The sequence below is a fragment of the Pelecanus crispus genome, chromosome 2 (genome assembly GCF_030463565.1).
Source record: "Pelecanus crispus isolate bPelCri1 chromosome 2, bPelCri1.pri, whole genome shotgun sequence".
Taxonomy (NCBI): domain Eukaryota; kingdom Metazoa; phylum Chordata; class Aves; order Pelecaniformes; family Pelecanidae; genus Pelecanus; species Pelecanus crispus.
Genome location: NC_134644.1, coordinates 20332304 through 20350441, shown reverse-complemented (window position 1 = coordinate 20350441; position 18138 = coordinate 20332304). Strand labels below are relative to the sequence as shown.

The window sequence follows — 18138 nt, the reverse complement described above, 5'->3', positions numbered from 1 at the left end:
TTGAGCTTCTGTATTGAATTTATATATACACAAAACATTTCTGCGTTCAGTAATCTAAGTAGGCAGGATGACATTTCTGCCAGATAGAGATACAGAAGGAAACGTAGGAGAATTTTCCTACCCTGTCTGGACTGGGGGGTTGAGAGGCCGTTGCAAGCAATTTAGCTGATGTTACATTGAAGTCAGAGTTGAAGAAAGCTTGGAAGACCAGATTATGCTAGGTCTGTTTAAGAAGACATCCAAGATACTGTTATCTGGTGCTGCTGTATGAGGTTGATTTAAATGAGAAATTGCATATTTTTATTATATCTCAGTTATGCTTTGTTCTTAACCTAATTCAGAAGTTGTCTGTGGATAAACTTTCTGGTCTTGATGCTGTAACTCAACACTCAGTTTGTTCCACCATCTCTGGCTCTGCGTTATGATTTTGATAGACTAATTCAGTCTGCTATTCTCCACTAAATCAACACATGTGGCATCTGCTGGAATCTGTGCGATTTGATCTCATCCTTCTCGGCCACATTATTTTTTGCCTCACAGCCCGGTGGATCTACTGATTCTCATGCAGGCTTCCTGCCTCTGATTTTGCCAAGAGAGAATTAGTTGTATGTTTCTATACGCTTTGCTACCGAGGCTTCAAAATCCCTCTTAACCAAAGTCCCTGCTTGCATATTGCTACCATTCATTTTTATTGGCTTCACTAAAGTTGAATTCCTGTATCTCGATTTTTCCCTAATTCATTCTCCGAGCAGCTTGAAAGAATTCAACAGAAAACAAAACCTCAAAGCGCTTATATAATGAATTGCTTTTAAACTAGACGCTAAAAAAGACAGAGGAGCATTTATCAGGAATGCTTGTGGGCTTGGTGGTTACGAGCTTAAAAAAATATTCTGTGGAACGGCTTTTGTCCCATGACAGCGATTTAAAAGGCTACGGATTGGGATTCCAGCAGAGACTCCGGCCTGTAATCATGTTTGAAACGTTCCCTTTCAGCGGGCTCCGCGGCTGCCGCGGGAGGCGAGCCGGCTAGGGGCTGGCCTGCAGCGGAGCCATCACCTGTTGGGGCCCAGGGCCTGGGGGCCCGGCCGCCCGCGCTGCCCACCACGGCGGGCCGGCCCCCGGCTCCGGCACGGCGGGCATGCGGGGCGCTTAGCGGGGGCTTCGCGCCGGGGAAGGGAGAGCTTCCTTTCCCCTCCCCGAGCCCGGGCGCTGCCGCTTCCAAGTTGGAGAGGGGAGCTCGGGCGGTAGGCAGGGACAATGGAGGAAAATGAAAGCCAGAAACTTGAGCTGTGCCTGGCTTGCACGACGGACAGCAGGCAGATGAGGGGTAAGTAAAGAGAATCGGGCAAAGATGGAGTTCCATTGGAACGTGCCCCTCGTTGCGGCTTTTTATGACCGGAGGCGGAATGCGTGGAAGAAAAAGCGTGTCTGTCTTGCGCTAATGGCTCTGCAGACTTCCCTAACACTCCGACTTCGTGAGTTTAACTTTCTCTTTAGAGCGATTTCTGTCCACCCTGTAAAGCAGGGAGCATGCGGTAGCGCTGTCACGGCTTGCAGGACGCTGCCTGGCGCGGAGGGTGCTGCTCCCGCGAGGGGGGGAGAAATACTGTCACGTTCCCTTTAAATGCTCTGCATCCTTCGCCTACGGCAGAGGAATAGCTCGTCGTTCCGAAAAGTGGGTTTGAGCCCATCTTTTTCTCGGGGTGTCTTTTAAAAGAGGGAGATTCACGGCAGATTGTCACGGCGTTAGTTTACTTTGTGTGAAACCAGTTGGGTTTGCTTTGGAGCGAAGCCAAGACATTATAAGCGTGGTTTTCCCGGCGGGTCAGCTGTTGGTGCGTTTCTGCAATTACTGTTGCACTACATATTTGGTCTAAAAGCGCATGAAAACTGTGTCCTAGTGAATTCTACGTGGGCTATTCCACGTGGAGCATAACATTCAGGTAGCATGACAAATACCTCATCTAATCTATATCTGTGACAGTATTTGTAGAGCACCTGTGAACGTTCCCAGTTCATGTGTATTCTGTTCCTCATAGGCACTTCAGAACAAGTTGTGGTACTGTGCTTCTGTGAAGTAAATAGTGCATGGGCGGGTACCTGTGGTTTTTAAAAAAAAAAAAAAAAAAAATCACTCAAGTTTACAAGTATGTAATATCAGAAAATAGTGCATAGAGAATTTAGGAGGAAAAAAACTACCTCTTTTTCTTGGGGGTTCATTAATTGCTTGATGCTCTTTTGAATAATTTTTTAAGTTAAAATACTGGGCAGTGCAAGTCACGTGCATCTGTGTGTGTATATGTTTATGTTTAGTGGGATGGAAATTTTCACTTAAAAGATGTGTCTGAATAGGAAAAAAAAAAGTCTTCAGTAACTTATTTCTTCTGTATGGGTTGTATGAAGCTGCCTGAGATACACGTGGAGCTAGAAAAACAGAGGTCTGACCAGACCAATCCTATGATTCCCCAAAATTTTGAACGCTGAAAGCTCATAACCAATTGTAGTAGTTTTGGCCCATTTCCAAAATTTGCATTCGAAAGTTCCTTGGAAAGAGAGCTAACTGTAAAGACAGTGGAGTAAATTAGAAAGATTCCAAATAATCTCAAATTTACTGCTAGCATAAATATAATGGAGGTGGGTTTGACTCATGCTGTTAGTATTGTATTCTTTTTTAAACTTGAAGTATTGGATGTGATTTCCTTCAAGGCTTAGTTTCATAGTATCAGTATGGGTCAGGTTCATACTTCGTGCTTTCTGAAATTATTCTGAAAATGTTCTTCTCTCATGTCACCTGGGTTGCAAAACAGGACTATTAAAATCTTCACAACACTTAAAGTAATGAAGCAAAGTGACTTTCCTGACCTTTGTAGACTTCATGGAGGGTGTGACTTAGAAGAATTGCATACTGGGACGTGTTGAAGGACTTTCTTCTTTTTAATTGCCAGCTCACAACAATTAATCATTCACGATAATCTTCCTGATAATCCTAGGCATACTGCTTCTACGCAGCAGACCTGGGCCTTTCCTGTAGTTTTATCCACTGTAGTAATGGGTAATGTTAAGAAATCTTGAAATTTGTTTTCAGATCGGAGAAGCAACTCAAGTGTAAGGGTTACTCAAGCCTTTGGATAACCAAACCTGTCCCCTGTCAATCAGCAAGTCTTGCTTTTTGTTGCCCTCTAGACTTGCTACTTTATTGAACAGAAAGACCTTCAGCTTTTAGCTTCTGAGTATGAGGGAGGGAGAGAGGGAGACAAGCTTATCTCACACCTTTGTATTTTCCACTGGCTTCTCTTTACTCCTTTTCCAAGGAGGGTACTTGCATGATTTATCCTTTCGCTACTCTTAGCTCTCTTCTGGGAACCATCACATGATCCTTCACACGTTTTACAGTTATCTGTGGGGATTGATTTTCTAGGCCTATTATCTTTACTTGGAAGATACGGAAAGTTTGCCCACGCTGTTATTGAGCAACTCCAGGATCCAGAAAACCTCTCTCCGTTTCTCCCGCCTGTAGCACTGTGGCCCACACAGCACCTGTGGAGCTTGTGTGCCCCGAGGTACACGGCGGGGTTTCACCGGCCCAGCTTTCAACCCCGCCATCAAAATCACTTGTCCCTATCTAGGAACTGGCCAAGGAAGACTTTTTTTCAGCAATTAGTAGGAGAAAGACCCATATTCAAACACGGCAGAGCGTTTGGTTTGCAAAGAAAATCACGTGCTGCTGTGTGCTGTAATGCCGCTGGATCGTGCTGAATGCCCAGGTCAGCTCGCTGGCAAGACTAGCAATTAGTTTGCATAGTTTACATTCCTTTCTTTTCGCTGGTATTTATACAGTATTTTCCAAATATATGAAAGAAAATATGAGAATTTGTTGATCTTTCTAATATAGTATAAGAAAAAGATGTTATTTTTGATTTCTTCTCAAGGTTTCACCCAATAACAAATAGTGGTAAAACACTTTACTTGATACGGCTCTTTATGTTCCAAATAATTAGCTTTCTCTTCAACTATTGAAATGACTGAAGTGCAGGGTAGGGAAAGGCTTTGCATGAGAGAGGTATAGGACCCAAAATACACATTCCTGAGCTCTGGGTTGTGTTTGTCAGTGTAGGTTTACCTGCCTTCTTGAGGAAAGGCCTGCCACCAATTCAGTGATTGAAACTGCTGCTGTGACCATGCTTTAAGGGTTTACACCAAATTGCTGCACTCAGTCACCCATGCTGCCGCTGACTCCCTCGAGCTCCAAGGAAATCCCTTATTTATGTCTGCTGCCTTTGTTCCAACAGCCTCAGGGATGTAACCTCCAGGCTCTTGGTGCAACAAATTAAAGACGGTAAATTCCAGCCAGCCCTATCCCGCCTCTTTTTCCTCCCGTGTAAAATTCACTGAAATGACTGTGCAGCTTTCAGAAACCATTTTGATTGAGTGTATCTGGAGTAGCCACACTTACTTCTTGCGTGCAAAACTCTCCTTTTTGCCACTTTTCTCAAAAAAGCCGAGTGTACCTGGCAGTCGGTGCTCTGAATTTTCAGTAATCAGCGAGGCTGGGTGTTTTTTAATTGAGTTGTGCTTGGAAAAGTTGAATGTGTGAGTGTGTGTGTACATGCACACGTGAGGCTGCTGCTCTGAAGGTTTAAGGATTGTGCTTCTAAGAAGGTCTTAGAAGGCGTTGCGGAGATGAGAGATGGCATTTTGAATCTGCAAGAGAGCAAAACTTCCCCATGGACCAGACCTGTTTCCAAAGTTGTGCCTGGATCTGTGCTCATCAAAGCTCGGTGCCACCTGCAGTCTGGGCTCCTGTCCGGTCCTGCTTTTGGGATAGGTTTCCATGAATGCAAACCAGAGGATGTTGTTGATATTTTGGAGTCCTTAAGCATTATAGGGAGCGTACAGCAACACACGAAGTTTTTGAGGACCTTCCAGGGCCCAGTCCTCTGAAATCCAAAGGAATTGGTTCCCTGTATGGATTGGTGGGGCATCACAGCAGCAGCAGCCCCAGCAGTGGAGGATTTACTTTATTACCAGGGCTTGATGTTAGGCAGGGCTTGGCAGGCAATTGGCAGGGCACACCAGAAAGCTGAAAAATCCTCAGCATAAAATCCTGAGGCAAGTGGTAGGCAGGGTGTCAGACTGACTGACTGAACCATAAAAAGAAGTGAGTAGGTGCCTGTTTCCAAACAGCAGTGCCATATAAATGGCAGCATGCAGGGGAGACAGTCACTGGGGGGATAAAGGGCTCTGAGGTGAAAAATGTCAGGCGGAGAGAAATAGGGATGTATTAAAAAGATGTAGAGGAAGGAGCTTCCTGCTCCTGGGGAGGTGCTGTAAGGGGTTAACACTCGCAGGGAGGTCTGAGGCTGCCCCGTAAAGATGGGGAAGGCTGCATCAGGCTTGGAGAGGCCTTTTCAATGCTTCTGGGTTTTGGTTTGGTTTTTGGTTGTTTTTTTTTTTCTTTCTCCTTTCCTTTGCTGACAAAGGAATGAGGGATTTTTCAAAGGTATTAGGTAACAAGGCTCCAGACTACACTTTTTCATGCACCAGAGGGTTTGTGTTACACAGTTACCTGAAGATAAGCCAGCACTTACATACCCTCGGTGTCTGCCTATCTCTTTACAAACCTTGTCATGGTCTTTGGTCTTAAAGTAGATTTTAAAGCTGTAAAGTTTATCTGATTTTTTTTTTCTTTTTATATCAGATAAAACTTGCTTTTATTCTGTTTCTTAAGGAATGGTTTATTGAAAAAGTGATGTAGGATTTTCCAGCCTGCTATCCCGAGACATATAAAATCCAGGGGAGATCTGTGAAATTTAAAACCGGACCACAGTCAGAAATGAAGAAAAAAAGCTTCCAAACCCCTTTTATTATTTCATAGGTGTTTCAGAGCATGTTGAAAACACACTGAAAAAAGATCAAGGACTTCAAATCTCCTTGTCAAAGGAATTTTGTCAGCTGGTATCCTTAAGGATACTAGTTACAGGGCCATTAAGTGTACTGGAGCCTAGTGAAGAAACCTGTGTCCTCTCGTGGAAAGCATCCTGTAGGTTTTAAAGGTCAGGGAATAAGGGTCCTGTCAGATCTTCTTTTCAAATCACATAGTGGTAAAGATGATATAAAAGGAATATCTACCTTAATGATGCTCGCTTTTCTGTGAGGTAATAACTGCAGTTGTGTGTTAAAAGTATGTAAATACTGTGCATAGCTTATATAAATTATTATTTCTGGGCTGCTTCTTACAACATATATATGCCTAATGATGGAGAACGTGCCATTGAATGGTACCAGACTTTTAAAAGAATCTAGCTTTTATATCGATTATTTTCTTTTTCTTATTAATGTGAGTGTTGGGATTAAGTTCTTACAATATTCTGGTTTGGGGTTTTTGTTTTATTTTTTTTTTCAGACCAGGCAAAAACCAGTTTGCATGTAACATCACTAGACGATGCAGAATGTCTCCGATCTAAAGAGCTTCTTTCGACCCCGAACAGTCACACTTCTTCTAATTCAAAGTCCACCCGCAACATCCCTCGAAGACATACAGTAGGTGGCCCTCGCAGTTCCAAAGAAATACTGGGAATGCAAACCTCAGAAATGGACAGGAAGAGAGAGGCTTTTCTTGAGCATCTGAAACAGAAATATCCCCACCATGCTACAGCAATAATGGGACACCAGGAGAGACTGAGAGATCAGGTATGAAACTCAGATTTGTATCTTGCTTTTTGTTAAACAGTCCTTACAACTTCTACAGAGTTGAGTGTTACCTCATTATAGAAGTTGAGACTGTAACAAAGCATTAAACAGTTGTTTTTTTTTTTTTTAATATAGCCTAAGATTCAGTTGCTCCCTTGAAATTCAAAGAAACAATAATAAAAATGAAATTATTCAATATTACCTTGGAATCGTTTGTTGAAACTGACATTTTATGAAGAGCTTTTAATTTTTTTTAGACTATACACAGAGAAATGGATGAAGGTGAGACTCTTGATCTTAGTATATGGGTCTTCATCTACTTTTCACAGCTGAAGGGAAAATATGGAACAGCTGTTAACTTCTGTTACACTTTCAGTATTGGCACCACTGCCCGGGAGAAAAGAAAATATCCGTAGAGTGTGTCTGTATGCTTTAGCTGGCTCTGTTACCCTTTCATTTGCTTTCTTTTCTATTTTTGAGTCTTTTAATACAAACAGAATGGACTTATCCACAGGTATCTGCCTCCTCCAAGCTGTTCTGACATCCACATTGGTCTGCCGGCAGTGTACCTTCAGGTGGTTTGCTTTTCGCCTGCCTCCAATTGCTTTTCAGCAGAGAAAAGTAGATGTAGGGTCAGAGGAGATGTGACACGCTGATGTATTTCTCAGAGCAGGCGGAGGCTGCTGTCATGCTGACCTTCTGAATTCAGGGAATGCTGTGCAAGGATCTGTTCACAGCCTAACTCTGGGCTCTGTTTTTGGATGTGATGTTAGAGTTTAATCTGTCCGGCTTTACAGACAATCTGTGTTCTATTCCATAGTTCATATTTTTCAATCAAACAGCAGAACTTAGAGGTCAGGCTGAAAAATTTTGTGCCTGTTATTCTCAGTTTAACAAATTATTGACAGCAAACCTTTTATAAAAGTTTTTTTTTTCTTAGTGTTTTATAGGTATTTCAGTACTAGCAGGAAATTAATTGTAAATAAGGAATAAAAACTGGCTGGAAAAATACTGTACTCTGCTATGGGAGTTCTTACTGAATTCCAAGCATCTTTTGAAGCTTTCCAAACCTTTGGAGATCTGACCATTGTTACAGGTTTGGAAAGATTGTCATTTGGTAACTCCCCCCTACAACTTCTCTTTGATAGGGTTTCTGGAGATCCCAGGTGCTATCACTGCCTCAAAACACAACTGCTAGAATCCATATGTATCCAGCTAAAATTGCTGTGAGACTTTAGCTCTAAAGAGGATGATCTGTTCCTTAAACAGCTTCCCTCCTTTCCTTTGAAAGTCTTGATTTTTTTTTTTTTTTTTTTCTCTCTTCCCACTTATCTCTTCTATGAACTTTAGTGACTGTGTGGAATGTGCCGGGTGGTGGATAAAGATAGCATACAAATTAAATAAAGGGGGTGGGAGTGGGGTGAAATCCAGAGATTAGATCTTTTGGAGTCATGTAAATATTTAGTTCCAGTGTTGCAGACACTGCAAACCCAGTTTGAACAGCCTACAGCATTACACCCTACACATTTTGTAATTTGAGCCTTTTCTGAAGGCAATAAATTACAGAAAGAATGCAGTAACTGTTCCTGCTATTTGTTTAAAATGTGTCATCCTTGCTAATTTATTGAGGGTAAAATTCATGTGAATGTCTCCTGCTTCTATTTTTTGATGATTAGACATATGTATTGTACATAATGAGTGTGAATTTTAAAACAAAATAACTTTAAAATTACTCTTAGAGCATCAAACTATCTTTCTTGGGAATGGGAAAGACTGAAGAATCCATCCATTCAGCATAACTTAAAAAAAAAAGATAAACCGAACAGAAGCCACATTAAAAACATGCAGAAATAATTTATTCCAGCTGATTGTAAGAAATTTGTTTAGTTGAAATGTATAAAGTCTGGCTCATCAGATGCAGTAACAGATTATTGTGGTCATGGCATTACAGTTCAAAGGGTTTTTTTCTGATCAGTTGTGTCTATGCATGCACACACGTATCTGTGTATTTTGTGTGTGTTTGTGTGTATATGTATGTATCTCTGTGTGCATGTACATATATACATAGGCATCTATATATGCACGTAGGCGTATGTGTATATATTTATATGTGTATGTGTAATGCAGATTTACTTAGCTGCTCTGTGAATAAGACCATAGCATAATTTTCCTTCAGAGGGTGCGTGTATATAGCATATATACTTCCTTTTTTTCCCCTTGTATATGTATGTGCGTAGCAGTAGTGTAGAAGACAAACTACATTCACATGTAGTAGGTATGTGTATGTAACATATATACATCACATACAAAATCTGTAAGATGTATGGGAAGACAGGAATTACAATGTTATGATTTATTTTCTAGGTACCTTGCCTCCCTTCTTGCTTCTCCAGGTGCTCCAATATCTGGAAAGTGGCAACATTATCCATGGTGGGAATTTCCCCACTGTGGGAGACCTATCAAGGCTAGTAGCCAATGCAACATCATTTTCTAATCTCTATGTCAAATGGTGCACCTGGTACATAAAACATCCCGATATTTACAGTCAGGACATAGTCCCTTGGATATCATATCATTTGTCTTCCAGGTTGCTCTAAATCCTGTCAGGTCCATAACCAACAAAAATGGGCCAGAAAATCAAGACTGGTAATTGTCTCTTTTTTTGTGGACTTTCTTTTATTGTCCATTTTAACCATCAGTATCTGAGTATAGCAAACTGACCCCTGGTTTGCAGTAAATAAACATCAGGAAAAAATGTTTGATGTTGTCGGAACATACCATGTCACCTCCACCAGGAAGGTCAGCTCTGAATCTTGCCCATATCTTCCACTACATATTAATAGTTTCCTCCAGGCTTTGTTTATTCAGATAAATCCTTCCCTGGATGTGCCACCTGAGGACCTGTTTCTACTCTTAATAACCTGCCACAAATCAGAAGTACAGTCATGGCCAGGTAAAATGCCAGTGGGGATTACTGATGGTTAACTAACGTTGTGACCTGAAACCTCCCAGCTGTGCACACAGATCATCCCTCCTCCACCCTGCAGGTTTGTTACCCTGTTTGTGATACCTTATTCTGGAAAGGAAAGCTCACAGAGACAGGGGCCATCTTTATTTGCACAAGGGCCTTGGGGTACTGCTGCAAGTCAAATAACCTGCAGCTAAGCTGGTCTGCATGGTAAACTGGGGCATGAGTTTGCAGCAGCTGGAGGTTGTAGGCGTGCCAATGCCTTGTGCACCCCAAAATGCCCACAGGGGAACGCAGCACTCCAAGGCCACAGCTGTGCAACCCACAGCCCAGCGGCTCGCCCTCCCGCTGCAGGTTTTCCCCCTTGCAAGAGAATCCCGCAGCCAGGCACCAGAGCTGCCTCCACCTGGAAGCCTGGAAAGCCAAGGAACAAAATCTTTTTTATAGGTAATGCAAGCTTCTGCAAGAGCTTTGGATACCTTGCCTCTGCCAAGGCTGTCTTGTCTGTGTTAATGAAAGCAAGGCACTAACGTAATCCCCAGGAAGGTTAGAAAGAAAAAAGAGAAAGGAAGGAGGAAAACAGTCTCCGTCTTCTGAAGTTTGAGATGGTGTGAATCATCTGCTGCTGAGCTCATGGCAGGACGCGGTCACTGCTTAGGTGGGGTTGACTCCGGTCAGCAGGGAAGGAAAGAGCAGGAACAAGTATAAGAGCTGGGCCAGTGGCTGCGAGGATGAAAAAGAATTTGCAATTAAGAGGTTAAAATGCTAACCTGGCCATGGGAGGGGGGGTAATCCCTCCCCTGAACCTGTTTTACAAGTCACTTCGCTTAAAAAAAAAAAAAAAGTTTCTAAGGGGCAGAGAACAAAAATGAGTGTGCAAGAGTTTTTCAGAGCTGGAGCTTTTTGAATGTGCCTTTAGAAAATGAGCTGGAAGATGTTTGCCATGGCTTGCTTTTGTTGTTGTTCGACTAGGAAATACACTGGGAGATGTGGAAGGGTCAGCAACAACTCCAGCATTTCAGCCAGTGCTCTGTGAAGAGCAAATTTATTGGCGAACAGATTAGATTTCCGTCAATTAAAAAAAAAACCCAAACCATTCCGGTGCGTGTGCAAGGCCGAGTGCCTAGAAAATGGTGGCTGAGGTTCTTTTGTTATGTTCAGTTAGGTCTGAACATGACAGGTAACTCTGGCATCTGGGCAGGTGTGGCTAAGGTTACCGTGGAGATCCATGATGTCATGCTTGATAGAGCATGTCAAGACAGCTAATCTAACATGTAGATGTTCAAAAAGTCCCATAGGCCAGAACTAAGCTTTATGCAAATAACAAAGTTACGCTGCAAAAGGGCGAAAGAAAATACAGCTAAGATATGGCGTGCGTTTTACCTGGCAGCTTGAAAGGATTATTACAGGCTTCATCATAAATTAAAACTTTTGGAACTAGAGGAAGAGGATTTCAGACCGTCTCTGGCCTCACCTGTGGAATCTCACATTTCGGTAAATAAGCCTCTTTCTCTCTCTGCCCCCACTGTAAAAAATTGCTTTTGAAATCATGGAGTTTGCTTCGCTGTGTTGCTCCTCCTGGCAGCAGGACTGAGTCAATAAAGCAAGTTTTCTGGCATGGCATGTTCCCTTTTCTCTTTTGAAAATGAGTTCTTTATTGAATGAACTGAGAATTCAGAATTATTTGAAAAGCATTGTAATGTATTATGTTGATTATATGAATCATGCTGCAAAAATGTCCTAGGTAGTGTTTTGGAGGAGAAACTAAGAATGGAGACACTTTATTTATTTGTAGATTATTGCCAGATGTCTCTCCTTTAACTGTTAAAATAGAACCCTAGAATTACAACAGCAGTTATTCCAGCAGTTGATGTCTGCAAAAATACTGAGGCTTTTTTTTTAAATGAATCATAGTATCAGTTGGTTAAACAGACTTTGAGTATATGCTTTGATATCACAGGGTAATGCTGGGGCATTTCTTAATAGATTTTTTTTCTTGCGTAAAAGTACATTAGTAAAGAGTAAACTTACTTGGAGGTAAAAGTCCAGCAACAGAAATGCTATTGGGACTTTTGGGATTTAGATACAAGCAAAAGGAGATATTTTCAGTCCCTCTGGGGAGAGAGTAAAATCTGTGGGTTCTTAGTTGCGACCATTTTCGTGCTTACATCAGTCACAACAGATCAAGTAAACATCAGTGTGGAAGGGGTAGCCCCCCCGCTGGCACTGCTGCGATATGATAACAGGAGGCAGGTTTGGGGCTGCAAAGTTTAGTTGGTTCAAATCGCTCCGTTTGAAAAGGGTTGGAACTGGGTAGGAAAGGGTGGGGGCTTGCAGTAGTTAAAGTCTGAGTTTAAAAATGTGAAAAGAGGAAAATCTTAGGTTCTGCCTAAAGACACCTGAGAAACGTAAACCTGAGAGAAACTTCAGTTCAATGTAAATCCTCAGTAGGATTTAGGGAATGAGGAGGCTGCAGAATATGGTAAGCACATTATCTAATTCCAGGTGAAAAACCAAAGGATTTCTGACATACTGCATTGCTTGCTCAGGCAAGGTTAAAGAAACTTTTTTCTTTTTTTTTAGCATGTATTGATTATTTAAGTGAATGGATTTGAACGGAGTACAAAGTGAAGAAATCACTAACTAATTTTTTTTTTGGTCATAGCTCTTTTCCTTTTACACTTCTAGCTATATCTTGAAACTAAACCAGTAATGGGAATATTATAGAATTAATTTCAATTTAACCTTTCTCCCAAAGTCTGAGTGTTAATTATTTAGTAATAGAACATGTGCAAATGACAATATGTCAAATGAAGTAGTGTATTTTGCATTCATTACACTGCTGCTGCCATGGAATCGGGTAGGGAGAAATTGATTCAGTGTTAATATTGTGTGAATATGTTTCTGGTCTGTACCAGTTTAAAACCAGAGTTAAAAAATTAAATTTGATTTTAAAAGGTACACACTGTCTGTGAAGAATGTGATTTTAATCTGGTTGTATGTTGCTGCAGATTTTTCTAGTTGAGAAAATCCATTTTGTTGAATTACTGCTTGGTTCACATACTGCTGTATATAATGTGTCATCAAAAAATTTCTATTTTTATCTGAGAGGTCAGTGTCATAAAGCTAGAACTTGCTGTTGTGTCAGCATAGGCTGTAGGTATTTGTTCAGGGGGAAAAAAGTTTCAGAAGTTGTTTCAGGAGATTTCTGGGTTCCTGCCTCCCCTCTGCCGATGGGTACTACCTCCCTGCCCAAATGAGATGGCGATTCCCCCTCCTCCTTGGACAGTCTTTCTAAGCCCAACAGAGCATGTTGCACGTTTGGGAAGGGGGGACCCTCCACAGCATCCACACGTGTCCCCTGTCTCATGTGCCATCTGGTACAACAATTTATTGCTTTCCAGTGCTGCTGTATGTTAAGGGGGCAATTGCCCTTATTTTGCATTGTTAAAGCACCTAAGTAAAGCTATGAAATTGAACGTACGAAACATGATTACAAGTTTAAATATCTGCTGGAATCCGACCCCTTAGCTTTTGTTTATGGAAGGACGTGAGATGACGTGTCCATTTGTTTTGAGTTGAAACATGCTCTTTAGCCCCCAGATAATGCTGTGATTGTGAGATATTTATAAATAGCTTGATAGATAAATGAACAAAGAGCTAGTTCATTAGCAAAGTAAAGTGGATTTACTTTGTATTGACTATAAGTGAAAATGTTGAGGAAGAAGAATATTCCTAGTAAAATGTCTCAGTGGAAAGTCTTTAAATTTTACTCTTTACTTTAAAAAAATAAGGCAACATATTAAGGTCCATATTAAAGTACTAGCCCTAAGGTATCTCTGGAACTAAGTGGAGTTTAACTAGAGTGATAATACTTGCTTTGATAAACGTAAGTTTCTTCATTTATATCTATCAGTTAAAAGTGATTAAAAAAACCTGTTCTTTTGAAAAAGCAAACAAAACAAAGCTGCAAAAAGGCTAATAAAGCAATTCCTTTTCTTTTTCCTTCCCTCCCCCCATGCAAACTACACACCAGTGCAGTTACTTTGCCCCAACAGGATTAGTAACTTTTCTTCTGTGGCAACGCCTCTGCATTTTAAATAGCATGTATTGTTTGTAACTCAGAAGTCCCAGGTAGTTGTTATATCCTCACCTTTGTTCACGTGCGTTTTGGACATGTATTTTTTTAATCTAATTTTATGACAAAGAAAAGTATTTTTAGAATACTTTGTATTCCGCTGACTGAATAAATGCCTGCAGTAATCTTGTTTCAGTACTTACGGTTAGATCCCATAAAGAATCTGGGACTTTGGTGTCCCTTAAAGCAGAGCTTGGGCAGCTGCATTCAAGAGAGTTGCCCATGGAAACCTTTCCCAGTTACTGTAGACACCTGAGATTCCTTAGGTTTCAGAAACTTAAGCTTTTCCGGCCAAAAGTATCCTGAGGCATTTATAGATGTGTTTTTGCACATACTCAGTTTAGTCCTGGTGCTTTCTGTGTTGCTCTGTAGATGACTACCACAAACTGCATGGAAGCAGTCAGCAGGGCCTCGTTTGGCGAATGGGTTCAGTGCAGGACTGGCTCCTTCAGCGGTGGTGGAGGGGGGAGCTCACATCCTGTGCAGTGCCTGGCAGTGACCACCCCTGTGGCAGAGGCACCTCCTTCCTCCTCTGAACCGGTGCCTGATGCCCTCCTTCCTCTGGGGACACTTGAAGGTGTTTGGGATGGGCTCACATCCTGTGCAGTGCCTGGCAGTGACCACCCCTGTGGCAGAGGCACCTCCTTCCTCCTCTGAACCGGTGCCTGATGCCCTCCTTCCTCTGGGGACACTTGAAGGTGTTTGGGATGGGCAAAGCCTACATTTTCCCTTTTGAATTCGAGCCACTGGGCAATGATGCATTAGAGGGTTTGGCCTCCATAGCCTTGTGGTTAGCCCCTCAGGCCAGCTGCTGAATGAACCCCATCACAGGACTGCAGAATTGAGCTCCTCTCTTCATGCTCTCCCTGTCCATGAGGATCTTGCGCTCCTTTCTTCTCAGCAGCGAAGTTTCAGGAGTCAGTGATGGAAAGCCCTGGCCCCATGTTGCTGTAGCCTAGTTATCAAGGTCCTCTGCCCAGAGTTGGAGGCGTGGCTGTTGAACGTCCTTCAGGCTTAGGCAACCACGAAGCCAAATCTTCCCCTCCTTCTTTACATATACTGCAGAAGTACATTGGTGTATGAAGGATGCTTTGCCACTTCTTCCTCTTCCAACTCTACTTTCAAACCAAAGTACGTCAGGTTGCTGCGCTTCGTGCCCGGCTCAAGGGTGAACAGCATGGGAGACGTCCTCAGAGCACCATTTCAAGCCCCTTATTTGCGTATGAGAGCACAGGAAGTTTGTGACAGAAGAGAAAATGAAGTCCTGGTCTACAGGCAACTTTGGCCATGCTGTTTTCAAGCAGGCGTTCTCTCTCATATGTAGTGCTGGATCACTTGTTTGGTGGATGAGGAGAGGCAGGCGAAGGTGATGGGTGGGGGCAACAGACCATGCTGGTGGTAGAGCTGAGCTTACAGTGTAGCTTCCCTGGTCATTGGTCAGGGGTTCCTTCTGTGGCCCGTGATTAGCCTCAATATATATGAATATTTGCTGTGTCTTAACGATCATTTCCCTGCAAATGGTTGTGAATGTGCCTTGGTTGTTCTCTTTTCAGCTGCATAGTCCTGTTAGCTTCCCACTGGGAACATTTTTGTGCTGTTTGCACATTGTCACTTGGGAGACGAGCACGTATTTATGTCAGTCATTAGCAAAGTAAATGCACCTCTGGACCATTGCTGCTGCGTTACAGCGTTTTTCAGTTGATTTTCTAACAAAGGCAGATTACACCAAAGTCACCTGATTAACTTGCTTGGTTTAACCGTAATCCCTGGGATTTAAATCTCCTTTCTGGGCTCAAATAAGAGAACAAGAGTAAATAAGACAAGCAAATATCTTATGAAAGTATATTCCAATTTCCTTTCTCTTCAAATGAGTTGAGTACACCAGGAGAAACAGTGCCAGTGTTAAAATTGCAGCCAACACTTGTGACTGACAGCAGCTGCCGAGATGTGTGTTTTTAGCGTTCACCCAATCATGGTAATTGTGCAGTTCAGTTTAAGTTTTGCATCTTGACACATCAAGCCAATGCAGGGATTTTTGGTTGAATGAGATTATGTTTTGAAGGGTCATTTTTTGTTTTTGTGGGTGTTTTTGGTCAGTAATTAGTACCTTTTGTACTGCTGCATTTTGTGTGGTCTCATTCACTAGGAGATTGCTGCCTTAGCAAACATTGAGTATTGACATCTGTTTAAGTTTAGGAAAGGTTTTCACTGGCTGATTAATACACTGCCATAGGTGCACTTCACTTAAAAACCCAAAACCACAAACCTAAAAATCCAAATTAGTGTTAAAGAAACGAGTAGAGAAGCTGTTCTCTTAGGTTATGTCTGAAATCTAGAAAGAGCAATAGTATATTTTCCACCATGGTTTTTGCCATGGGTTCTTAAGGAGGGTCTAACAACCTCTCAGGAGGTGGATCTTGGATAATCAGCCATACACATCATATACGTTCTGATCTTTAGATTTTGCCCTACAGCTTGAGATTTATTTTATCTTCCAAAATTACGTTCTTGTTAGTTGTAAGACTGGATCTTCTTGATACCTGTATGAATGTCCAGTTCTGGTTTGGATTGCTAAATTCTTGACTATGTTAATGTCTCATGACGGTAAATTCCAGAGCTCAACTAAGTTTTAAGAATATTTCAGCCTTTAAGGGGTTTACATGTCTTAGATATGCATTTAATAGACTGTCTCCCTGCTCTTGCGTTGATTTCATTCAAAATAGAAGAACTAATTGTAATTCAATTTAAATCGAAGTTAAGTATTTTTTCAGTCTGGAGAGAGACGTCTGTCTTCCAAGGAAGGAGGAAGGCAGCGAGGAAGAAGTAAACAGTGACAAACCAAAGAGTTACAACATTTTTTGTATTTGAAAGAAGTCGAGTCTGATTTTAAATTTTACATGATGTATTCATTTCCAGATACACTTACTGCCAGATGAATAAGCAGAGGCTTTTCCAATTTACACCTATTTTGTGGGTATGTGGGTGTCTAAAGTCTGGAAACAGACCTGCTGTCAACATCTGTGTATGAGCTTTGGGCTTCTTCCACTGTGCTTTGAAAGCATAATTTTAGCTGCATTTATTCATTTGTAGCCCTATTTTTAGTAACACAAAATACCATACATCAGACTGTTGTAATTAGTAATAAATTACTCACAGAAGGAACAAATATTTGACTTTGATTAGAATAAGTAAGAAGAAATGTAACTTATTTCCCATTGGCTGAATAAATAAATAATTGAATGACATTGGTTGGTTGATTTAAATAACAGTAAATATTCTCTGGAAGGAAGAAGAATTATTTAGCATAATGTAAAAAATTAATTTAAAAATATACATGTAATACAAACACTTCCATTAAAAATGTGTACCTGAAAAGCTAGAACATTTATAAAATTTCCTATAGATCTTAAAAAACTGTTTTATTTCCTATTTTTTTTTACTGAGAAATGATCATTTCAGTACATTCTTGATCTAGGTTGTATTTTTCCCTAAAAGTCTTTTAAAAAAAAACCACTTCAAAACCTCATGATGTTATGTGCTAATTTCACTCTTTTATTAGGCATATCACACACTCTTTATTTTTAAAAAAGCTTTTTCATATTAAAATTGCTTAATAGCTTTGCATTAAAAAGACAACATTATGTCAACATCTACTACCCAGGGATATGGGAGAACCTTGGTATTCCTCCGTTCTTAGACTGGAATCACTGCGGTATCACAGGTACCGTGATTTGTCAGTAACTGCTGGCAGTATTTTGGTTTTTTTTTACTGAGGATCACTAGTGTTTCAGTTAATTTCCAGCTGCTAATCCAAGCTGCCATTTTTTTGGCTAACGCTAAAGCCAGGGCTGGGAGCACAGGCAGGATGGTGCCTCCTGCCAGCCCCTGGCATGCTCCTGTGTGGGCGAGGGGGGCCGAGAAGGGTTTCTGCGCTGCGCGGCCTGGGGACTCTCTGTTTTACCACAGGCAATTAGTATGGTGTCTGTCGCTGGAGAATTTAAATGAAAACATGTGATAGAAACAGCATCAGAAGCTTTCTGGAAATCAGTGGAGAACTTCTCCCTTCTGAACATCGCAGAAGGGTGGGGTAGGATGGAGCGAGGAAGCACAGATCACAAAATGTTTTTCTTGGCCCTCATGGTGCTGGTATTGATGTCAATAAAAACATTCCTGCTGACCGGAGTACAGTTGGCTCAAACCCCTAGCAGGTTGTCTGACCGAAGTGCTCTTCCTCCGATATCAGATGCAAGCAGTTAGTTTCTGGCTCATGTGTACTTCCCTTTGATTTTATTTTTGCCAAGTGTTTTCCGCTGTGGCAGGCGCCTTCCTGCGCGGGCAGGAC

The 18138-nt window shown here is 41.6% G+C and overlaps 1 protein-coding gene across 3 annotated transcripts in view; it reads left to right on the top strand.

Moving 5' to 3' along the window:
- The first annotated feature begins 1257 nt into the window (after positions 1-1257).
- KIAA1217 (KIAA1217 ortholog) overlaps positions 1258-18138 on the top strand; it is a 184296-nt gene continuing 167415 nt past the window's right edge. For 2 of the 3 annotated variants that reach the window (XM_075705117.1, XM_075705116.1), the window contains exons 1-2: positions 1258-1327; positions 6404-6690. In XM_075705117.1, the coding sequence (XP_075561232.1) occupies positions 1258-1327; positions 6404-6690 (357 nt within the window). Of the gene's footprint in view, positions 1328-6403; positions 6691-18138 lie in introns of those variants that run through there. The other variant, XM_075705118.1, reaches the window with a different exon arrangement.